The 25,677-nt window shown below is 40.0% G+C and overlaps 1 protein-coding gene across 1 annotated transcript in view; it reads right to left on the bottom strand.

The window, feature by feature from the left end:
• The window catches only part of per2 (period circadian clock 2), an 85,193-nt gene that overhangs the window by 5,799 nt on the left and 53,717 nt on the right, over window positions 1-25,677 (bottom strand). Inside the window, exons 16-22 of the mRNA XM_060834238.1 lie at window positions 22,358-22,526; window positions 14,688-14,791; window positions 13,873-14,064; window positions 11,688-11,954; window positions 6,972-7,792; window positions 4,561-4,744; window positions 1,615-1,804 (exon numbers count right to left, since the gene is read on the bottom strand). Coding sequence (XP_060690221.1) covers window positions 1,615-1,804; window positions 4,561-4,744; window positions 6,972-7,792; window positions 11,688-11,954; window positions 13,873-14,064; window positions 14,688-14,791; window positions 22,358-22,526 — 1,927 coding nt within the window. The remainder of the gene's footprint in view (window positions 1-1,614; window positions 1,805-4,560; window positions 4,745-6,971; window positions 7,793-11,687; window positions 11,955-13,872; window positions 14,065-14,687; window positions 14,792-22,357; window positions 22,527-25,677) is intronic.

The following is a 25,677-nucleotide window of genomic DNA, read 5'->3' as shown; positions in this document are numbered from 1 at the left end:
TTAATTAAGTAGAATATTGCACAGAAGCCATCATTCCTCTCAGTGTGTCAATGCACAGACTTTCTGATGATCACAGCAGAATTTTGATACCAGCCAATATCATTCAATCTGATGCAAGGCAGTGGCCAAACAGAATTAAAGTCACAAGATACAGTAACATTGAAAAACATATGGATTAGTGTAACAACAATCATAATCCAATCAAGCAGAATCATCATGGTTTTATGAAAGGGAAATCATGTATGACTAGTTTATTATAAGTCTTTTGAGGAAGACTCAACCAGAGTGGATAGAGGGGAACCAGTAGATGTTTTGTATTTGAATTTCCAGAAGGTGTTCTACAAAATATCTCACAAAAGGCTAAGTTATAAGAACCCAAGATGTCAGAAATACCAAATTGGCATGGGTAGAGAATTGGCACATGGGCAAGAAACAATGAGTGGAGATAAGGGGTGCTTTTTCAGGTTGGTGACCTGTGGCTGGTGGGATTCCACAGGGATCAATGCTGGGACCACAACTGTTTACAATATATATTAATGGCGTGCAGAAAGGAGGCTATATACGGTTGCCAAATTTGCATATGACACAAAAATAGCTGGAATGGCAGATTGCAAGATGGACACATGATAGGTTAAGTTAGTGGACAAAAAGTTGGCAAATGGAGTAAAATATGGGAAAACGTGAATTGGTTTATTTTGGAAGGGAGAACAAAAGAAGAGGATATTATTTAAATGAAGAAAAGCTGCGACACAAAGGGTCTTGGGGGTATTTGTACATTTAGAAAAAAAGCTAACACATAGGTGCAGCCTGTAGTCAGGAAGACTAATGGAATGCTGGTCCTTATTTCAAGGGGCCTGGAATATAAGAGTATGGAAGTCTTACTGCAACTGTACAAGGTGCTGGTGAGATCACCTCCGAAGTTATGCGAACAGTTTTGGTCCCCTTAAGGAAAGATATCATTTCATTGGAAGCAGTTCAGAGAAGGTTAACGAGAATGATCCCTGACACAGAGGGATTATCTTATGAGCAAAGGTTACACAGGTGGGACTCCACTCACTAGAGCTTAGAAGAATGAGAGCTGAACTCATTAAAACATATGATTCTTAAGGAACCTCACAGGATAAATGCTGGGAGGGTGCTTCCTCCCATGAGAAAGTATGGAGCTATAAGAAAAAGGCTCAAAATAAAGAAATGTCAGACATGCTCTTTTGTGGCACAATAATAGTGTTCTTACCCCTGAACTAGAAGACGTGGGTTCAAGTCCCAAGGGTGTGTAATAACATCTCTGAACAGAGTTGATTAGGAATATAGTTTAAAGTGGCATTAATTTATTTCTCTCAGAGGATTAAATAGTTTTGGAATTCCTTCTCATTGAGAACTGTGAAGCGGAGTCCTTGTGTATCTTTAAAGGTGAGATCCATAGATTCTTGGTCAGTCAGTGAAATTGAGAGTTATGGGCAAAGCACGGGAAAGTGGATATGAGGAATGTTGGATCAGCCATGAGCCTACTGAATGGCGAAGCAGGCTTGACAGGCTGAAAGGCCTATTCCTGTTCCTATTTCTTAGGGTCTTTAATCCACAAATAAATTCTCCTGCTGGAGTTTCAGTACTCACCTGGATGGAAGTTGGTAGGTCATCATTGTTCTTTCATCTATATTTGCCATTGAGAGCCAGACTGGGTCCTGGAGTACACAATTAGCGAGGTGGTCAGTCTTCTTGGAGTTTCCGAGTTTTGACTTGTGATCATTCTCCGAGGAATCAATGCTTCCAAAATATTTACTGGTGTTGCTTAGATGACTGCTTCCTAATAATGATTTTTTAAAAAGTCTCAATTTAGTGAAGGAAAATAGTGAGAGGGTTAGACTAAAAAAAAAGAAACATGGTAGAAATCTGAGATAAAAACTGAAAATACCAGAAATACTCAGCAATTTAACATCTGTGGAAAGAGACATGTTAGAAATGCAATCGGTCTTCCACACAAGTGAAACAGGAGATGGGACAAAAGGGGGATGGCTGTGGTCAGGTGAAAGATGGGAGACATTAAATGACAAAAACATTAGTTGTCTATAGCCAAAAGACAAGTAAATAAACAAAAAAAGAGTATTCAGAGAAGATGCGAATAGCAGATGAAATGAACAAGAAGGAAAAGCAAGATTTAGATTGCACTATGCAAAGAAAGAGAGACAAGAGTGGATTTGAAATTGGTGAATTCAACATAGAGTCCAGAAGTCTGTGGAGTGCCTAACTGAACTGATGAGTCAAACTAATGATGAACTTCATTGAAACAGTGAATATTCCAAAAACAGAGAGGGCAGCAAATGAACAAGGTAGAGAATTAAATAGGTCAGTGGATACTTGGGTCGACGCTTGCAGATTGAGCAGAGATGGTTCACAAAGTGGTCGCCCAATTTCATCTCCCCAAATGTAAAGCAGGCCACATTGTTAGTGGTGAACATAGCAAATTGAAAGAAAACTGCATATGAATCCTAGTTTCACTTGTCAAGCGGATCTAGCACAATGAACGGTAAGGAGATCAAAGGTAAAAAGACAAATGCTGCATATCTTGCACTTTGCAGAATCACATTCTGTATTCTTCACCCAACCTGGTGAAAACTGGAGGCTCTGGGAATGGAAGCAGGAATCCCAGAATATATCCAGGCAGTCACCCCGAATGCCCAGACTGAGGTTTTCACACAAAAACGTTTCAACAGTTATGTCCAAGTTTCTCTATAACAGAATAAACAGCACTCTTTTCACCCATAAGTTTTAAAGAAAACTTGCATATCTATGTAAATGTTTTAAACTACAGGGAAGCCCAAAATATATTACAGATTTGAGGTGTCTTTGAAGTCTTGGATTATGCTATATAAAAACTTATTATGAATTTACTGGTTGAGTTTTTAAAAAGCATAAACCCACTTTCAAACAATTTGACATCACAACCAAGATGGTCAAACATTTGCCACACTGTGCTTTCAAGTTCCAAAGCCACCAAATGGAAACACCCTGACATTAAAGCCTAACTAAGAACGGTTACCTTGAAGAAGTATGAATGGGGCTATCTCCTATTCCATTAGGAAAACATCCAGATAATCACTTGCATAATCAACTAGATGCAAACCATTAGACATAAATCACTTAGAAACCAGGGCTCAGCTGTGAAAGGAATTTCTCCAGACATCATCTAACCATGTAAACTGTGCAAATGAAATCCACTATACTACAACCATATTTGGGATAATTTGGTCAGTTGGAGGAAGTATATATACCAAGCCACCTAACCCTCTAAGTACAGCACAAACAAATGAAGCAGTAAAGACGAAAGATCCTTATGTGGGTCAAATAAAAGCAAAATACTGTGGATGCTAAAAAGCTAAAGCAAGCACAGAAAATGCTGGAGAAACTCAGCAGGTCTGGCAGTATCTGCGAAGAAAGCAAAATAAATAATGTTAATTCTGCTTTTCTCTCCACAGATGCTGTCAGATCTGCTGAGTTTCTCCAGCATTTTCTGGTTGCCTTACATGGGTCCTTCTCTCTCTCTACATCCAATTTGCAAGCCTGTGGCATAAAAAACTCAACCCAGCAACTACTGACACCCCTGTCGAACAGCTAAATAGACCACACCGATGTCAAACTCAGAAAGATAATCAAGTCTGCAGCAAGACAAGACATCAAACTTCAATAGCGGGATTTGGTTAAACTGACAAGACTTTAACATGCTTAATCTATCCTCCCATTCCAAATTTGGGTGGCTTAAACTTCAAGGGTGCACGCTCCTTCAACCAGGTAAAGTACATATATATGATTATGTTAAATTTTTTAAAAGTAAAATCATGTTTCTGTGTCACAGCACACTGATATTCAGTGAACTGCCAAACCAAACTTTTGGAATTTAAAAAAAAAGGTTATACTCGAACGAGGTGTTGGAAAAGAGGGGAGCCATACTACCTCACATCCCTTACCATAACCAAAGCCACTGTTGTAATTTAGAGATAAAAAACAAAATTGGCAAAGACTGGAATCTATTTTTCAATGTATAATTTCAGTTACATCACACTGTAAATTTTTGCTATAAATTCTACGTGTTAGGATTGAGCCCTCCACTACCACCTGATGAAGGGGCGATGCTCCGAACGCTAGTGTGCTTCCATTAAACCTGTTGGACTATAACCTGGTGTTGTGTGATTTTTAACTAGAATCTAAGATAGACAAGATTGCTGGAAGAACACAGCAAGCGAGGAAGCATCAGGTAGTGGAGAAGGCAATGTTTCAGATGTAACCCGTCTTCAGTTCTAAAGAAGGGTTACACCAGAAACATCGGCTTCTCCATATCCTGATGCTGCCCAGCCTGCTGTGTTCTTCCAGCCTCCGGCCTGTCTTCTATTGTAATTTAGTCCATCAAATTAAATGTACTAGTGAATTGACACATGTTTGTATTACTTTTGACTTTTAGTCAGGCAGATTGGGAAGGAACATTGTTGGTAGTTATTCCTAATCTTTGATTGAAGAAAACGGATGTAAAAACTCTGCTAGAAGTGGAACCAATTACTTCTTTAATACCTGTGTCAGTTCCTGACATTCCACACCCATTCGAAGGAGAGCCTGAAGAGCCTGAGGCTGTTGATCTGGCACTCCCCGAGCCTGCAGATCCAGTGCCTGATAGTGAATCCTGAAGTAATAGATCCAAAAGATCAGTGGAAGTGGAGTGAGCATCACTGTTCTGAGGTTCATCAGGTGATACAGCCTTCAGAAAACAAAACACAAAAAATTCATTCATAAATATTGAGCCTCTTGGAGCCATTCATTTTATGAATAACATTTCAAACCGCAGCAACAGCCACAGTATTCAGTGGAATGTATTTCACACTGAATGCACACTGTTGTACAGCATGTGACCCACATGCTTACACTACAAAAATGGGCATACATTTAAAAACCCACATTTTAAATTCTGCAATCTGGTTTTGCTATCTTGTAAGTTATTAGCCCTGAACACAGTGTTCACAGAGGTCTAGACTTAGCCAACTCAAAAGACTGGCATTTCCCCAAAACCAACGGAATAGAAAAGTTTTAGTCAAGACCCGAATACACAAAAAGGCTTGGACGTGTTCAGATCTGTGACCAACGCTAGCATACAGGGCAAATACTGCTGTACTTTCAGATCCAGTAGCAGCTGCAAAGACTACTACAATGCTATAGAATTGGAATACACTCCCCTCCTTTGCATATTTCAGGAATATAGCGTTTTTCAGGAAGAGTACGTTCTTCACTTCTTTCGAATTTAAGGAGCAAAATTATTAATTTTAAAAGGACAGTAACATCATGAAAAACCCCCCCAAAACAACTAACCATTAATCAAATAAAACATAAGATTCTTCACCAATTTGTATATAGTAATGTAAGTCACTGCATTCTTCTTGTCCCCAAAATGTCCAATGTATCATTGCAACTCAGCACTGATGGGGTATTTTATAGAATAGTTCCTTGCACCCAACTGGTGCTGTCTCAATTCCTTCTTAAATCTCATCATCAACCCAATCTCAATCATCACTTGCAAAGCATCCTATGCACGGATAAAATTAATGTTCCCTTGGAAAGTGTTAACTTCTTCCTTTCCACTTTTAGTACTAATTTTAACTTTATATTTATCCATTTCAATAGACATTAGGATATTAATTTAAACCCAAATTGTCATCTCAATGTATAACAGTTTCTAAGTTTCCCTCCTTCAAGAGTTCTGCAACAATGAATAAAGTCCTCATTTTTCCAAGCCTCTCGGGTTTGCAAGGCGGTGATAGAGAAAGTTGAGTGCAGTTGTTAAAGGAAAAAATACCAATAGGCAGGATGTAATGATTGGTGTTCACCAGAGATCTAGACTAAGACCTCAGATTGCTATCAAATAAAATCAGTGTCTTTGTTAAAGAAAAGGGTTCTAAGTTTGCAGATGACACAAAGTTAGGAGGCACAGTGCATTGTTGCAAATTAAGTGAGTGGACCAACAGGGGAAAGCAAAATTTCAAAGTTTGAAAGTGCAGGTTTTTCTACTTTGGTTTGATATGAAATGTAAAATATGAAAGTTTTTTAAAAATGGCAACAAAGCTAACTCTAAAATGTCAAGTGGCAAATCTCTTTCTTCCCCTACCTCACAGAAATGTAAAACATAAATTTTGTCATTACGAAATTGTAAATCTTCCTAAGCATTTTTAAATGAAACTGCAATTCATTTGCTCACATTTGTTCCCACTGACTTATTTTAGATGATTTATATTCAAACAGGGAATGACAATGACATTGCCAGGAAGTTCCAGAATGTTGGATTACATTAAGACAAGCATGGTAACAGGACTGAATTGAAGGAAAAGTCAAAGCCGAAGGAATGTGTTTATTAATAACAAATACTTAGTCTACACTCAGGTCTATTGAATAGAAGAGGGTGTATCCAAAACTTCCTGTGGGGATTGTCAAATACAAACATTTCACATAATACTTTCATTTTTCTTTGAATTTCTGTAAACCAATTAAGAATTGGAGTGAAAAAAACCTAAGAATTATCTGATCATACATTGCCATATCCTTTCCAGTTTTCAGAATCAGCACTTTTAGAATAAATAACTGACTAAGATCTTAAGATTCAGAGTGTTTTTCACCTTTTTATTTTCTCTCATCCAAAGGCAACAGATATCTTTGGGTCAATGTGACCTTTGGCTGATTGAACCAGTTTCTATTTTTCTTGCCTCCTCTATTCTACTTTAAATAAAAATTCTGCCACAAGAAAGAATTTTGCACATTAGGTTCGGCTGACTGTTTAATGTATTCAGCATTTCCTTTAAAATTTGGAACTCAGACCGCAAAATATTGATATCAACAAGAAGAAAAACGTTTTGAGATATTTATGCCTTTAAAACAAAACTCTCAAAAATCCACACTGTTAATGAAATATCTTTTATGTTTTCAACCTATAAGTCATTTACCAGTTCTGCTTCATCTTTTACAATGTCCACATTCGCAATATTGGGAGTATTGTTCATCCCTCCTCCATCAACCATTGATCCACTTCCACCTACAAGTCCAACAACTGCAATTCCTTCTGATGATTTGGGCATTTCTTCCAGCTGCAGCAGATTTAGCTGTAAAGGCGAACTGCACCTGGACTGGAATAATGGAGGGGAACTGTGGCCTTGAGGGCCTACTGACTGTGGAGTACAGCAACACGATGGGGCACCTCGAGATTCTGGTGCAGCTGCCTTCTCACCTTCTCCTGGTGGATCATAATGTTGTGATGCAAACTGTGGCTGAGACTGGAATGAAGTCTGTGCAGGAAATGGCGTCTGTGGTAAAAAGGCAGATTGTGAAGGGAATGGTGCCTGACTTGCAAAGAAGGGCTGGTGCACACTGTCATTCATCTGAGGCAGCATGTAATTAGGAAGCACAAATGCTACCATAGGGGTTACCAGGGGTGCAGAGTATGCTGGAGGCTGTGTGGTACAGTGAACACCCTGGGCATTTTCAAAACTGGACAGAGAAGGGTCAGTGGTAGGAGGCATTCCTCCACGGGGAGAAAATACTGGCAGCTGACAGGGTGGCAAAACTGTTGTAAATGGTAAAGCTGAATATCTACTCTGAGAGACAGTGGACGGGGACCAGGAAGATGGTGTATGATGGTTGGTGTGAGACGGAGCACTGTCAGACAATTCTTGCTGTTTGATTCGTTTCGATTTCAGCTTCTTATTCTTTCCGCCTTTTTTGTACACAGGTTCAGCATGATTCCATCCAGGTTTGAATCCTTGAGAGCCTGTACAAAGAGGGAACAGTTACATACAGGTCACATGTGCTCAATTTTAAATTATGGTTTTGAGACAAATATTCTTACAGTCGAAAATAAGCAATTGAGGTAGGACCAAAGGATTGAAGCACATATTGATTGTATAACTGATGACAATGGTAATTTAAAAAAAAACAACCCCATAACACTTTCCTTAAAAAGTTAGTTAAAATTGTCAGAGATAGGTGTCCAACAGATCTCAGTAGCTATTTTGTCAGTGTATTGTGCTACACTTTATTGGAAGATCTGCCCTGACAGATGATACAGATATCTTTATTGGAAGGTTTTAATAAAAGAAAAATAACTTGTCAAATTAAGTGATTCAGCAATCCGTCTTACCCCCGGATTACAAAAGCAAATGGTACCATCCATACAAATATACCTTCTTTCTGGTTACTCATTTTGACTACTGGGATTGTTATTTAATGTTCAATATTTTGCTCAAAGGATGAGATTCTGATAAAAATTGGTAAAAAAAAATTGTCTCCAGATATGTCAGGCATGAAAAGGCCAAGATGGCATCGCAAGATGAAAGAAAAGCCTCTGACAACATTTAGTGAAAGACATGATCTAAGACAAGGAGCTGAACCTAATGCTCCACAAGGTTGAATTATGATAATCAGCAATTGGGTCCAAAATTGTTGCTTTTTAAAATATATCTTTACTAAAAATTGATTTTTAAATATTACAACAAATAAAAAATAATAGAATTCAAAACAAAACAAATGTAAAAAAACCCAAACTGCTCTCATGTACAAATGTATAAATATAAAAAACCCCAGATACTTAACTAAATAAATAATAACTAACAACAAACTAATAAATAACAATAATACACCTCAGCCAAACAAAACACTAACTCTCGAATATCAAGAACATTAATTTTCACCTATTCATACATTTGCAGGTCCCCAACTCTGGATATTGGACTCTTAAAGCACAATTGTTATTGTGCTTTATAATGCTAAATAAAAGCCCGTATTAGTGTGGCAGACAAATCTGTGTCCAGATATTCCAAAAAGGGCCATGTGAGGTATACCATACTTGTGAGAGAATCCAAGGCAGTATGCCGCCAACCCGACAGAGGACGAGGACGAGGACGGGATACTCAACCCAACAACATATTCTTTCTTGTGCAGAAAGTGAGGATGTTGAAAAGTTGTTTCCTTTCGTGCATCTACAGGGAATATACTGGGCAGGCCAAGAAGAAGAGAAGTTGGGCCCTTTTCCATCTTAACACCCAAAATGCCTCCACTGCACCCGCCACAGCGCTCAAGTATGTTTGAAGCCTATCACAGGACCAGAGACAATGGGTAAGAGTGCCTGTATCAACTTTACACCTGGGATGTGTCTAGATTTTGACAAACTGTCCAGAGCCAAGTAGACCCTGTGAAGAATCTTCTACTGTAAAGCATGGGTCCAATTGAGAACTGACATCCCAGAACCCAATTTCCCATACCACTGCCAATACTGCAGCCAGGGCATTTAAATACCTGAACCAGGCACAAATTGCCCGTAGGTTGGCATCTAGGCATCCCAACCAGATCTCTCCTCCTATCTAGAGCCGCACCGCAAACACAAGCAGAAAAGAAAGAAAATACACCTTGAAGTAACAATGTGAACAAAGTATATTTGGGAAAAAAAAAGGGTAAGTGCCCCATGCTTCCTTTGGTATAACTTAGAAATTGAAAGTGCACATCCCAACCGCCCCCGACCATAGTTTAGACCAGATTATTACCAATAAAAAAAAGAAAGCCCCGACCAGACTTCCTCTTTTTTTTAAAAAAGGAAAAACACAGACATAACCAAACAACACTACTATTTGTACATATTAAATTGTTCAGATTAAGTTAATTTGTCCACAAAGTCTCTTCCCTTCTCCAACATGTCAAACAGATGTACAGATCCATCTAAGGTGATGCGATGCACCACCAGATACCTCAGGATACTGGATCCTGAGCTCCCTCAGTCATCCCTAGACGCTGTCATAGGATTTTCTTTTCTGGATCACCGCCACTGAGAAGTCCTGGAAGAACATGATATTAGTGCCCTCATAAACTAGGGCCTTTGGATCCTTCCCCAGGATTCTGGAAACTTCCATGATTTCCTCCTCATCTCTATAGTGATGAAACCACACCAAGATAGCATGACGATGTTGGTCCAGACCTGACCTCTGCGCCATGACCCGGTGAACCCTCTCAATCTTCAAGCCTCTCATTCCAGTCTCCAAGTTAAGGAATTTTGGCAACCAGTCCTCAATAAATTCCACTTAGCTTCCTTACCCTCTGGCAGAGGGACGATCCAAATATTTTTTCTCTTGCCCCAGTCCTGGAGATATTCAACCTGGTCAAGCAAATTACACACCTGTTTCTCCAGGGCCTGGATCCTATCCTTGGAGGAACCAGTATCAGCTTCCACCACTGTGACTCTGTGTTCTACCTCATCTATCCTCTTTTCCAGGTCTCTCAGCTGCTGTTCATGTTTCTGCAGCATGATAGAGATCGGGGCCAGCTTCTCCTCTGTCTGCTTGCCCAACATCTCATGAAATTTTGCAAGTTCCTTCACCCAGGCCTGGTAAGAAATCGAGTCAGAGGATCCTGCAAACTGTGCCGTGGGCCCTGCCTTGGACATACCTCCTCCCCTCTTTGGCATCCTTGGATGGCGAAAACCAAGATAAGATGCTCTCTGACAGTTTCCTGGGACTGCATGACCTTTCCAGAGTCCCAGGACATCACAGTGGTCCAGGTAGACTTGTCCCGCTTGCGATGTGGTGCGGAGCTCTGCAAAGCAACCTTTATGGATTGCTACCATCTTGGATTCCCCCTCCCTACCCAAAAAATTGTTATTTTTTAATCAACCTCTTTAGAGATGTTATGGCACAGTTGTGGAGCAGATGCGACTTAAAACCAGGCCTCCAGCCTCAGAGGTAGGGAAACTACCACTCCAGCAGAATAGCCTCTGGGGTCCAAAATTGAATGCTAGGACCAGACTTTTATACAGGTGTATTTTATTATTAAATCACACAATTAGCACCTTTTTTTTGTTTCCCAGAAGGCCCAGGTTCAAATCCCACTTGCTTTAGAGGTATGTAATAACATTGCTGAACAGGTTAATGAAATTTCAAAAAAAATTTAGCAATTGTTTCCATCTTTAGTGACCTGGGAGCCCTGAGATACCAATCCATTCAACTCAAATTGCATAACAGTTTCATGGAGAAAAGAAATCAGTAAATAAAACAATAATACAGGGCAAACTGAAGTTCCAGTTTTAACTGTACTAGTTGGTTCATTTAGGACTGGGTTGAGAAGGAACTTCTTCACCCAGAGGGTTGTGAATCTACGGGATTCAACCAGTGGTTGAGACTTCCTCAGTAAATGTTTTCAAAGCTATGATAATACCTTTACTGTTCAAAAAATGATTTAAGGCCTATGGTGAGAGGGCAGGAGAGTGGAGCTGAGTCCACAAAAATATCTTATTGAATGGTGGAGCAGGCTCGAAGGGCGAAATGGCCTACTCCTGCTCCTCGTACTTATGTGTCTTTGCAGGTTTTACTGTTTTTCCATTCTGGAATACCAAATATGATATTACAATATAAGCTGCCATTGACTACAGGGCAATTTCCACCCATTAATCCATGTTCTGCTGTTTGTTACACTCATTGCATCCTTAAAAGTTGGTGTGTAAATGAAAGGTGTATTTTGTATTTAACAATATACTGCGTTTTAGCATACAAAAAATCCAACGGGCCATCAATCCACACTCTTTCCCATCTCACATGTCACGTCATTTGCAATAGATCTTATATCATATCACAATTTGGCTCTTGCAACTGAGGGGAGGAAGTTAAAAGTTTGTAGGTTCTTACCACAATCTCCTGAACAACCTTTGTACTGATCTTCTAAGTAGGATTTGCAGGAAGTCTCTATTGTTTTTAGTTTGCTTAGCTCCTTGAACTTGCTCAAAAATATCTGTTCTTCCTTTTGAGTGTGAGCAGCCAAAACCTCTTTGGTGAGGCCAAGTTTCTTGTATGGTTCCTTTTCCTGGCTCACAGAAGGCACAGCGGTGACCAATGTAGTAGATGTCATGTTCTCCGCAGAGTCAGTAGTACCAAGCCCATCCTCCAACAAGATTTCTATCAAATTTACAGTTGTAGTTTTAAGAAAGCACAACATTTTAGAACATTAAATGCATCAAAAAATAGATTTATAAATTCATTCATGGGATGAGGATGTCGCTACCTATGCCAACATTTATTGCCCATCTGGAATTGCCCGGAGGGCAGTTAAGAGTCAACCACATTGTTGTGGATCTGGAGTCACATGTAGGACTGACCAAGCAAAAATGGTAATTTCCTTCCCTAAGGGACATTAGTGAACCTGATAAGTTTTTCTCGCCAATGGATTCATGGTCATCATTAGATTCTTAATTCCAGATTTTTACTGAACTCAAATTCCACCATCTGTCATGGCGGATTTGAATCCAGGTCCCCAGATTATTACCTGGGTCTCTGGACTAACAGCTCACTATGTCCTTGCCTCCCCGACAGCTCGATCACTGTCAGTGGACAAAGACTAGGTTGCTGCGAACTCACATTAGGTTTTGTGTGATGTTTTCACTATTCTGTTAGATGTTGTTAGTCAGGATTGCAACAATTAAATCAGCTGGGCTGGGTGCAGAGGAAGAAGAAACATCTTTGTTACATATTGTGCATGTGTGTGGATATGATTATGTAACAACATAGCTATGGTGGCTTTTAATAGCTAAAAGCTTCAGTACTACGTGATGTATAACAGTTTTCAACATGAGTAGAACTGCTGAGAAAGAATTTATGCTTTTAGAAGGGGAAGCAAATGAAAGACAAATAAGCTTAATATTACAATAAAAACTTGCATTTGCCTAACAGAGTAAAGGATTCAGAAAGATATTTTTCAAAAAAATGATTATCAATTAAATCAAGAAATTGTTAAACTGATGATTGCTCGTGTATCACACCATAGAACCAAAATGTTTTCTAGAAAAATGATGCTTAACAAGTTGAGGCTGCATTTTTTAAGTTGATAAGAGTTGAAACAGTTTTAAAGAACCTTGTTTAATAAGAAGTAATATATTTTAATTAAGATTCACAGTTAGGTATAGTTAAATTGTCACCTCTAGAGTTTAAAGGACGTTACACCTTTTTTTCCATGTTTTGAACTTTGTTTACTGAATATGGTGGTGGTTAAGGTGATTAGGGTGGGGTGGGGAGTAAACAGCTGACATTTAAGTATCGTCATTAATGTAGTAAACCACAGAATTTCATAGACGTATTACAAAAATTTAATACTGAGTCATGTAGGGGTATTAAGACAGACGATCCAAAACATTCTCAAAGTTTTACATTGCACTTTAAAGGAAGGATTGGAGGATGTGAAGAAAAGGAGAGAATATGCAAGCATTTTAAAATTTGAGGCCACACTAACTAAAAAAAAACTTGCTGCTGATGGTGGAGCAATGAAACAAAAGGGAATGCACAAAATGATCAAACGGAGATCACAGAGGGCTGTTGGACTGAGTATAAGGAGAGCTGAGTCCACGTAGGAGTTAGCAAGGCTGAGCTAACATAGCTATTTAACATGAAACATCTGAAATAGGTTGTTAAATGCATCTCTAATAATGCTGAATTAATGTAGTGCATGCTTAGCAATTCTGAGAGATAGATGCACAAGGTTATACATTTCAGTTTAAGGAAGAAGGCATTCTTTACGTTCAGATCAAACAGTTTAAAAATAAAACAGTTTTAACATTACATGATTAGACAACTTTCTACACAGTGGGGTTAATTATGGCTTGGATTGATAAAGAGGCAACAGCTTCACAGCATACAACTGTCCTTGATTTTCATTCCACTGAACTCAGAAGTATAAATGCTGACTGATCGGAGGTCACACAAATCAAATGTATTTCCTCATATGCTCAGAATGTTCTTCCATATAAATATAAAAAAAACTAAACATTACTTTGGAAGCATATTATCCAAGCAATCATTTTATAATTCTACTGATATAAAATACCTGCATCTGCTTGTAGTTTCTTGTCTCCCACGTGGACAATAGTACTGCTGTAACTGCACTGGCTGGTGACACTTGCTGCCTTTCTTGGTAAGGAGAGTGGTGTTAAGGAAGTGCCAACAACCGTTCCAGTGGAGACCTCCTTTGCAACTTTAAAAGGAACTCGGACAGACTGTTGCGGTAACGGTGGTGCCTCTGTCAAATGAGCAAGAGAATTCATTATATTCCTGATGAAGGGATTTTGCCCAAAACATCAATTTTCCTGCTCCTCGGATGCTGCCTGACCTGCTGTGCTTTTCCAGCACTACTCTAATCCTGAATTCATGATGTACATATTCATCATTATAATGTTATTTATTCCTATTTGTCATCTACACTACAGGACAAAACCACGGTGAAGTATTCAACAGCTTAAGTTTCTAAATGTGCATCTTTCTAATTACAATTTTACATTAAGAATGCACAATTTGCATTGTTGTTTCCAGTAGCTAATAATTTCAAGGAAATTACTTCTCCGGTCAAGTAATTATATTTTGCTTGTGACTGATTACCATTGTGGAATAAACTCTTTATTTTACTGCTGTGAAAGGAATCATGAAAGTAAGGACTTGTTGTACAGAAAGCAAAACAAAATGATGGGTATCTACAGTAATTATGCACACAGAGACTTCATGTACAGTCAATCATCCTTGCTTATTAAACTGTTTACTGTTCAGTCAGAAATATTAACTTGTGCTACAACTTCTCCATTTTGTTGGGTTATTTTCAGAAAAACATTTCAAAGTCCCGTTTGTCAAAGTCAAAATAGCATGAAATACCTTTAGAAACCTGTATGTTATTTTTTTCTTTATCATCATCAGATGCTGATGAAGATTCACATTTCCTTTTCACAGAGCTTGGAATATTGTAGCTGTCCAAATACCTGCAAAATACCAGAGGCAGAAATTATAGGAAGTAAAAAGGATCATTATGATTTATATTGGACTCCACAGGCCCATCTTGAAAATAATCTGTTAATACCATATGACTGTCCACAAAATAAAGTGTATGACGATTACTGTGAAATTTCATAGGACTGCTTGATCGATGACGGAACAACTACATTTTAATAGGTTTTCAAGCATGATTCCATCTCTTGAACATAATCTGTGCTTAGCTCTGAAGAATGCAGCACTGTCAGAAATGATGTCTTTCAGATGAAATAATAAAAGAAATAGAAGTACAGAAGATGGAAATATTTAACAAGTCAGATAGCATTGGAGACAAAGACACCAAACAGGTGCTACATGACCTACAAAGTACTTCCAGCATTCTATGTTCTTATTATACATTTCCAGCCACCTGCAGCAATTCACTTTTGTGTTAATGTTAAATGGAACTCCAAAGAACAGAGAAATCTTCCAGTGTTCCTGTAGGCCATTATTCCTTAGCCAACACCAACAAATCAAAACAAATGGAGAGATGACAGTGCTCACTGCTGCCAGGACATTGCAACGTCCACACGGCTGGCACCAATTATTAACCATCAGCTGCACAGCACATCACACAGTAGTCTTGTCTACTATCCCAAAGGAAATGACAGTGAGAGAAGCCAGTTCGATCAGAGACATGGAGCAGCTACTTGATTAGGTCTGGAAATAAGGAAGACGGTATCAGGGCCATAAGGCTCCTCACCCCACATGAAGATATTGGATTTGGCAAAAGGAGAGCTCAACTGCTTATTGCAGTCACGGACACCTCAGGTAAGCTTTAGTAAGCTGTGCTGCACTACTTTCTTGTTAACTTCAAAGTTCACTCATTCTTAAACTGAATATGTTTAGTAGTCTCTTACACAACTATTTCCTTCCATCCTCTTATGTAGGTACAAGCAACAGTGAACCTCTGCCCCAGGGAGGTCAGCACCAGACATCTCAGCCCTACCTTTACCTCCGCCTCTCAAGTGGCAGGTCTTCAACCTTCAGAAGATGCATGAGCAAGACTTTCACCTATATCCTGTACCAGCTCAGAGGTTTCCACCTACTGACAGTCTACCTAGATTAGACTTGGGAACACAATCAGGTGAGTACATGACTGACCGGTCTCCACTGCTAGTTAAGAAAGAAACACTCCAGTCCCCTACACTCAAGAGGATTGCTGGAGATAGACACTTGCTCAGTTCTATGGGAAAGACGATACTGTGGTCTTGGCCACTAACTACTTTATCAAAATGCATAAGCAGGTATAGGGACAGCGGCAGTTGGGTAAACTGGATCAAAGGAGTGTACCAACTGACTCTAGATTGCATGTGTCTGGCTGCCTACTGCAATAGAGATCCAGACCCTCTGGGTCACACTTGGCATTTACCAGATATGCAGACAGACCTACACTCTATCACTCCAATCATAGGTGCTAAGCATCAATGACAAGGCTACAGAGTGATGGGGGAATTTAAATTCACTTGAAGATGCCCCTTTCTCTCAGGGAGACAGTACGGTATCAGTGGACACTCATTGGGAGGGGGAACCATATACAGCTTCCTCTCAGGATGCTCTCAGAGGTGCCCAACTCCTCCATCACTCCTTGCTGTGATGTTGAGGAGGGTGAGTCTGTGTCTGGCAGGGCACTCCCGGCAGACATAAACCACATAAAGTTAAAAATCACACAACACCAGGTTATAGTCCAACAGGTTTAACTGGAAGCACTAGCTTTTAGAGCGTCACTCCTTCATCAGATGGTTGTGGACAACCAACTGATGAAGGAGCGCCACTCCGAAAGCTAGTGCTTCCAGTTAAACCTGTTGGACTATAACCTGGTGTTGTGTGATTTTTAACTTTGTACACCCCAGTCCAACACTGGCATCTCCAAATCATAAACCACACAAAAGTCTTTCATGCTGCAAAGCTGGTCCCTTCCACTTTAGCTGTGGATGCTGGCACTGTCTCGTGGGAAGGAAAAAAAGAAAAAGCACCTTCAGGAATCCTAAGGATTAAAAGGTGTTTCACTGCAGATATAATTAGACTTTACGATTCTTGAACTGTGCCATTGCTGTCAGAGGAGGAGCACCTAGGGACAAGTTATCATAATGCTATTCGCTTAAGTAGGTATGGAAAAGGATAGAACTGATCAAAAAGTTAGAGTTCAAATTAGAATAAGGCCAATTTTGATGGTATTAGGTAAGAACTTTCAAAAGTTGATTGGGAGAGGCTATTCTCAGATAAAAAGACAATTGGGAAGAGAGACGAAAATGAGATGAGAATTCAGAGACAGTATGTTCCTGTTAGGGTGAAGAGCAAGGTTGGTAGGTGTAGGAAATGCTGGACATCTAGAAAAATTGAGGATCTGATCAAGAAAATGGTGTAGACAGCTGGGATCAGGTGAATCCCTAGAGAAGTATAAGAGCAGTAGGAGTATACTTAAGAAGGAAATCAGGAGGGCAAAAAGGGGACATGAGATAGCTTTCGCAAATAGAGTTAAGTAGAATCCAAAGAGATTTTCTAAATACCCAATGGGCAAAAGAGTAACTACACAGAGAATAAAGATCAATTTGGCTGACTATGTGTGGAACGTGAGATATCAAACAAATATGCCACACCAGTATTTACTGTGGAGAAGGACATGGATGCTAGGGAACTTGGAGAAATAAACAGTGATGTCTTGAGTTCATATTACAGAACAGGAGGGGCTGGAACTCCTAAAATGTATAAATCCACAGGACCTCATTAGGTGTTTCCCAGATCTTTGTGGAAAGTTGGTGAAGAGACTAACTTGATTGAGTTTTTTGACAAGATGACAATGAAGATTGATGAAGGCAAAGTGGTAATCATTGCCTATATGAACTTCAGCAGCATTCATCAAGGTTTTGTATGGTAGACTGGTTAGTAAGGTCAGGTCACATGATATCCAGGGAGATCTAGCCAATTGGATACAAAATTGGTTTGAAAATAGGAGACAGTGTGGTGGTCGAGGGTTGCCTTTCAGAATGAAGACCTGTGACCAGCAGTTTGCCACTAGGATCAGTGCTGTGTCCACTGCTTTTCACAATTTATATAAATGAGTTGGATGTGAATATGGTTATGAAGTTTGCAGATGATACCTAAATAGATGGTGTCGTGGACAATGAAGAACATTACCTCAGAGTACAATGCGACCTTGATCAGATGGGCCAAGGAGTGGCAGATAGACTTTAATTTAGAGGAATGTGAGGTGTTACATTTTGGTAAGGCAAACCAGGGCAAGACTTATGCACTTAATGGTAGGGCCCTGGGGAGTGTTTCCAAAGAGATCTCATAGGTGCTTGAAAGTAGATTTGCAGGTAGACTGGGTGGTGATGATGATGTTTGGCATCCTTGCCTTCATTAGTTAGAACACTGAGCATATGGTAGGAATGTTGTGTTGCAGCTGTACAAGACACCGATGAGGCCACTTTTAGTACACAATTATGGTTATCCTTCTATTGTAAGGATGGTGTTAAACTTGAGAGGGTGCAGGCAAGATTTAAAAAGGTGTTGCCAGTACTGGAGGGCTTGAGTTATGGGGAGAGATTGCATAGGCTGGGACTTTTTCCTTGAGAGAGTTAGAGGCTGAGGGGTTATCTTAAGGAAGTTTATAAAATCATTAGGGGCATGGATACGGTAAATAGCCAAGGTCTTTTTCCTAGGATGGGGGAATCTAAAACTGGAAAGTATAGTTTTAAGGTGAGAGGAGAAAGATTTGAAAAGGATCTGAGGGTTAACCTTTCATGCAGAGGGTGGTGCATCAATGGAACGAGCTGCCAGAGGAATTGGTGGGGACGGGTACAATTACAACATTTGAAAGGGACCTGGGTGGGTATATGAATAGGAAAGGTTTAGAAGGATATGGGCCAAATGCTGGAAAATGGGACTAAATCAGATTGGGGTGTCTGATCAGAGGGGATGAGTTGGACCAAAGGGTCTGTTTCCATGCTGTATGACTCAATATTGGCTGCAGCCAAGGTATTGCATTTTAAAGCGGAAAACTGTGAGGCTAAAGCAATGTTTAGGGATTGTGCTTGGGCCTGGCCCCTACACAAATTTTCCACATTAGTGCCCACCTTCTGAGTGAATGTGTGGAATCAGCAATGATTCCACATGTTTCTGGAGCTATCAAGGGAATGCACTGTCATTCATGGGTGGCAGGTATACAATATGCTGATCACACGTCCACATTCCCTCACAGCACAATGTCTGTTGAGAAAAGTTGCATAAACTGCTGCTTCTTTCATGGTAACTGCCATCCCACATTTCAGGTCAATTTAGTTGGCTACACAAATTCTGAAACATTGAAGGCTAACCAATCACGCAAGGGTCAAGAGGCAGTGCCTCAGGGTTGCTTTCAATCTGCTGCTCAGCACAAGTATGAACATCTGAAGATTTCTGCTGACTCCCTATTTTGACTGCATCCTGTATGTCCCCTCTTGTTTTTTACTAAATCCCCAGTCTTGAAGGGAACAGTATGGCACAATAATGCAGGACCTTTCTAGGGTATACTGCAAGGTTCTGCCAAAACAGTTCTGGCAACGAAGCTCCATCTTGAGGACGGTCTGGTCTAAAATAGTGTATGTGTGGGCAGCATTATGTCCTCATTCTGTATCAGTTGCAGGGCTTCGTGAAGGTGTCACAAGGCATATTTGGAGGGGATAGCCTTTGTCTCCTAGAACAAATAGCCCCAGGATCATGGAAGGAGGTAGGAAGCTAAAGATTTCACCCGTATGCATATATCGTTGCAACTCCTGGTGCAGACATCCAAAATCTGGAATCGATGATCACAGATAAATTTGAACATTAATGGATTGGAAACCATTTCTGTTGACAAACTCTGCAGGCTGGTAACAGGTGGGCTGGTAACAGGTGCTCTCGAAGCAGTAGCCATTGGGTGTTCCTGTGAGAAAGGCAACACCATTTCAATACTGAGCTCCCACATCAATCACAATGGAGTGTCATTTTATTCCCTGACACAGTATGCCATGGAGGTTTCCCAAAGAGGCCAATGTCAAGACTTGGTGAAAGAGCTCTGAAGTATGTCACCGTATCCACATGTATTTCATGAACCCAAGTGTTCACAAACACTGGGGGAAATAAAATTTAGGTATAAATCCACTGTGATATCTGATAACCCCTTCTCCAAAAAGCCAACTTTGACCATCTTAGTCCAGGTCCTTGCACATTTACAGTTCAATGTGCAAATGTGGAAGTTCCAAAGTATTTTCTTACAGTGTCAGGTATAAAAAGTGAATCTCAAATGGCAAACCCAGGTGAGACATTTAAGTTAGCATTTGAATAGATTTGCTTATCTGACATGATAAGGAGTCTATTAGTGCGAATGATGTCATTGTCATGATTGCTCGAGCTCATAATTTTTATGTTTGTTGTTGGAAGACGAATTACTTGCCAGTTAACTGTAATTTGAAGCCAGATGGGTGGCACTACTGAATCATTGAGGACACGATTAGTAAAATTGTCTACAGCAGGGCTACAGAATATTATACTCCATTTATGAAGAGGCAAACAGTAGCTTGTAACTTATTCGTACCTCTTAAGTCTCATTATAGTGCCATTAACTGGATTGAAGGCAGCAAGGTTTCAACTTTGGTGTCCTCGTGAGCGATTTCCAGACTCTACCTAAGATACCCAATTCCTTCCTGTTGCCATCTTAGTATTCCTGATAACGTTTCAGCCTCCTAACTTTTCTGATCATCCCTTTATAAAATTGATAAGGTTCCAAGTTTATCCTCCAGCCCATGGCTTTGTGAATTGCCATGTCCTTATTGTCTGTAATGCTCCTGAAGCAGAGTCCAGAGTGATTGTGACACATAAAACATCCAACTCCTGGAGCTCCCTCGCTCCATGAAATCACACCCTTCTATCTTGAATTGCTCTCTTTCAATGTATTCAGTCCCTCAGCAACGCAGCTGAATGAACCCCACCTTAAAACATGAGCTTCACACTTTCCTCAAACATCCATTGGCTGCCCCTCTGGTAAGCCTCCTGGCTATTAAAGTCCAAATCCTCAGGACCCTCGGCCTTCTGCCAAGTGACGTGGCAGGACGCTCTGATTGATCATGGTCCAGTCCTCAGACCAAAGTCTCCGCAACAGCCGAATGACTCAACTCTAATTCCACGATTGGTTGCACTTGGCCTACACGACTGGCCTACATGCAACTCTGGTAGATCAAACACTTGATCAATAATGGGCAACTTCCTGGAGTGCAATCATACAAGACCCTTGACCATCAGTAGAAGCACTCGCTGACTGACCAAGGTCCTACTCCCCTTTTTACCATGTGCTTGAAGCATATGCTGTGTATTTGTCACATAAGCAGCTGGCACATACTGCCGGTGTGATATTGCATGGTGCCATACAGTGGCATGCTCAACCCTTGAGTATTAAGCCTTCCACATTGTGATAGGCTGCCGGCCTCTTGCTCCACACTAAAAAACAACGCAAGCCATAGAGGTTGACAGCCTGCAACTTTGCACTGAAGAGCTTATGTGCTGAAAAACACGCAAGCCAGAGAACCTCAAAGTAAGTGCAAAGCAAGAGAGTATTTAAGTCAAGTCCTAAAATGCATCTTGTTTAGATGCATGAAATGTGTGCCCCCCTGCACAGAGCAACCTAGCAGAAACGTGCAAGTCAGTCACAGTTGTTCTGGAGTGAAGTTCTGAATGGTCGAAATGGAGTGAGAGTTGGTCCAAATGCACCCATGACAACATAGTGTGGCTGCTGGTTTGCTAGGATGTCAATGTGGACAGAGGGTGTTGGAGGACACTGTTCATGGAGTATGCAGCAATATTGTGGCGGAGACAAAGTTGGAAGAAGTCCTGAGAAGCAAATGATGAGCTGCTGTTGCTGCCAGGTATCTTTGACTTTCATGTAAGAAATTTCTCAGGGAAGAAGAGAATTGGAAGCTGCATAGAAATAGAGAGAGTTCAGTTAATAAAGAGATGCAAATGCATGGAAATAATATAGCCACCATTCATTTCCAAGATTCTAACTTTGCCATTTATGGGGAAAATCAGTCAAACCTTTCTTGATTTTGATGTTCTGAATTTTGTATTTTCACCATATTTTGTCAACTTCTTTGCTACTGGTCAAACCAATCACGGGAGCAGAAGACCTACTCATTGAAAATTTGACTCATAACACATTATTACAGCAAAACACTACTTTTTTAAAGAATGAAGACAGTACGCTTAGAATGAAATTAAACCACATCATCGACAGATTTTTAACGTATTCTTTTGTCAGTAATGTTCCATGATATAAAATTACTTTGTTTACATTTGTGACGATTTTATCATATGTAATTGATCATTTAATGATATCCAGGATTTGTTATTGCATTTCTCTGCAACTTGCACAGCATAGGTTTGTTTGACTTGTCCATTTCTAACAGTGTGTTTCTTCAAAGCACAACAATCAGCTACAATAGCCCTCCAAAAAGGAGCCAGGACCTGCATTACTGTGGGAGCAAAAGCAGGATCTCACTCACCTTATTACACTGTCCAAGCAGTTTATTTGCTGATAACAATATACTGGCTGTTCCTTGCATCTTGTATCATCCGACAGCATGTTTTTTACTGCATTGCTGGGTGCAGCACCCTTGGATGAGCTGGCTTTAAAGTCTTTGCTCTGGCCACAAGTTTCTTTTTGTTGTGTTACTGCAAAATATATGTACTTTTAAGAGTTAGAACAAGCTATTTCCAACATGCAGTTTAAAATAAACTTTAAAATAACCACACAGTCACTGACCTAAAAGTGATTATCATCCTAGAAACTGGATCTTAACATAATTGGATTGTTTCTAACATTACTGGGTTTAGTTTCAGCAAAATACTCAAAGGAAAAAAAAAGCGACACGATTTAAGAGGTTTTAAATAAATGAGTTAACAAATATGATATAAATCTCTTTATGCTTCTGCAAGTTAAAAACTGCACTTAAAAACTGTGTTTGAAGATGCTCACTAGCACTTTCACAATACAGTTGATATGTGATATGCAAACATTTGCGATGTTTCCAAGTATAAACACAAGAATAAGGAGCAGGACTGGGCCACTGACTCTTACGTCTGCTGTTATACAAAGCTGGTCCCTTTTTTTTGAAAAAATCTGTTTCTTTTCTCAAGGATACTGTGTCTTTAGTTTTTTTCAGAAGGGTCATAAATATCTCTTGGCTCAGAGATGACTAGTTTGGTACAGAAATGAAAGGATTTTGAGAGACCTTTTGTTTATATGCATACAGATGAGACTTCAGGCCAAAGTGATCATGATTAGAAGTGACTTGTATAATGAAAGGGGAGCGGTCAGCTCTCAAGCTGAGTGATTCAGTCCAGAACTAGTTAGGAGTTCAGCTGTGTAGAAATAGGCTCTCTCTCTCTCTCTCCCCTTCTGCCCTTCTAACTTCAACCTGTAAGCATCTGTTCTATTTTTACTGTTTTTTTTAAAAAAGGGGGTTTGCTTATTGGGACTGTTATGTATACTCAGAACAATATAATTAAGTCTAGTTTGGATAGACTGAATTCTATAGGGGCTCTTTATTCTGTTCTTAGTGTTTCATTGCATAATTTTGAGAATACATTTTTGTCTGTTTTAAAACCTAGTAGTCAGCCTTGCTAACTTAGAATAATTTTCACTGTACACTTACCAAAACAAATTGCAAAGTTATGGTCTGAGCTGCCTGCTTTAAGAATGTTTTGAGTGGTCTGGCCTATTCCGTAACAGACTGGGGGCTCGCCCATGATTTTAAACAGCGAGTGGTAGGTGCTAGTGTCTTTATTTTGGATGTTAGTTTAGTTGGGTAAACAAAACTTGGGATAGTAATGTCACCAAACGTTTTCTGGAAGTGGATGTGGTGACTTTGGAAGGATTTCAAAAGTGAATAAGACCAAGCTGCAGGAAATAGCAGATCAACTGGGATTGGAAATGCCTGCTTCTGTGAGGACAGGAGAGATAATTACAGCAGTACGTTAAGATTTAAACTTGCCGGAAAAATCATCAGAATCTATAGAGATGGCAAGAATTCAATTGCAAATGAAGCAGCTTGAGTTTGAGGTGAGAGATAAGGAAAGGGCAGCAGAAATGAAACAGTCCGAGTTATGATTAAAAGCAGAAGAGAGAGAAAAAGAGCAGCAGAAGATAAAGAAAATGACAGAGTGTGTTTGAACTTCAAAAACTGACATTTAAAAAGGAAAGTCGGCTCAAAAGGCTGGAGGTAAAGGCTGAAGGTAACCTTAGCGAGGAAGTATGTGAACTCATGTGGAAGAGCAGAGTAAAAATGGCAAGGTCAGCAGCTGAAGTGGCTGATGATAATGAGCTGGTCCATGAAACTCAGTTTGGCTTCCAGAATCAATTTCAGTCCATGAGGTAGAGAAATTGGGGCAAAGAGAAATCCTCATGTGGAAAGGAAAAGGTAGATCTCAGGGAAGGTCATAAGGATAACTCACCACAGGATAAAAATGAAACCCTTGACGTGGAACAAAGAAATTAAAAGGCCTGATGTTTTCATTGCAATAAAGTGGGCCACATGAAATCAGTGTCGGTATGCTAGGAGAAAGCCAAATGTAGGAAAACTGGACAAGCCTGGAAATTTTGGTGGACAAGTAACAAAAGCACAAGGGATGATTAAGGAGGAAATGCCAGATCTGCTTAAAAAATATAAATGCAAGGGCAAAGTTCACATAGGCCTGGAGTAATAGGCAAAGAGATTACAATATTGAGGAACACAGGATCCTCTCAGTCGGTAATGCTGGGAGATGAGGAGATATGTACTCCTGAGGGACTATTGCCAGAAAAGGTACTGGTAACAGGAATTCATGGTGAGAGAAAAAGCGCTCAATTATGTAAAGTGAGGCTAGAGAGGCCAGAGAAGAGTGGAGCATTTGTGGTAGGAGTACTGGGCAAACTCTCAGCTCCAGGAATACAATTTGTCCTTGTAAATGATAGAGCTGATTCACTGGTAGGTGTGCTGCCTACTCTAGTTGAAAAGCCAGTGAAGACACAGGCAACTGAAGAAATGAAGGATGTTTATCCATGAATTTTCTTGTGTGATCACAAGATCACAGAGGCAACAATTTGAAGCAACAGCAATCAAAAGACACAGATAATGAAGCTGACATAGTGTTATCTGAGACTTCTTTTGATCAGGTAAGTGGGACAGAGCAGGAGCAAATAGGTAAACATGCAAGTATCTTTAGCTCTGCTAAGCTGATCGAGTTATAGCAGAAAGATGAGAATTTAAAACAGTTCTATCAAAAGGCATATACAGAAGAGGAGAGTGACTGCATCCCTGTGTGTTATTACTTAACAAATGATATCTTCATGAAGAAATGGGGACCATCGCACATTCAAGCCGATGAGAAATGGTCAGAGATTGTTTTGTCAGTAGGGTACAGAAATGGCCTCACTTGGCGTATTGTGCACCATTCTGGTCACCCCATTACAGGAAAGATGTGGAAGCATTGGAAAAGGTGCAAGGAAGATTTACCAGGATGTTGCCTGGTCTGAAGCGAAGGTCTTATGAGAAAAGGCAGAAGGACTTGGGTCTGTTCTCATTGGAGAGAAGAAGGCTAAGAGGTGATTTAATAGAGACATACAAGATGATCAGAGAATTAGATAGGGTGGACAGTGAAAGTCTTTTTCCTAGGATGATGACCTCTGCATCTATGAGGGGGCAGAGTTGCAAATTGAGTGGTGATAGATTTAAAACAGATGTTAGAGGCAGATTCTTCACTCAGAGTGGTCAGGGCTTGGAATTCCCTGTCTGCCAATGCAGTCAACCCATTTCAACAGTCCTTGGATAAGCATATGGATGAT

Source organism: Hemiscyllium ocellatum, chromosome 13, assembly GCF_020745735.1.
Source record: "Hemiscyllium ocellatum isolate sHemOce1 chromosome 13, sHemOce1.pat.X.cur, whole genome shotgun sequence".
In the NCBI taxonomy this organism is placed as follows: domain Eukaryota; kingdom Metazoa; phylum Chordata; class Chondrichthyes; order Orectolobiformes; family Hemiscylliidae; genus Hemiscyllium; species Hemiscyllium ocellatum.
The sequence above is the reverse complement of the archived record's forward strand: the minus strand, read 5'-3'. Positions and strand labels throughout refer to the sequence as shown.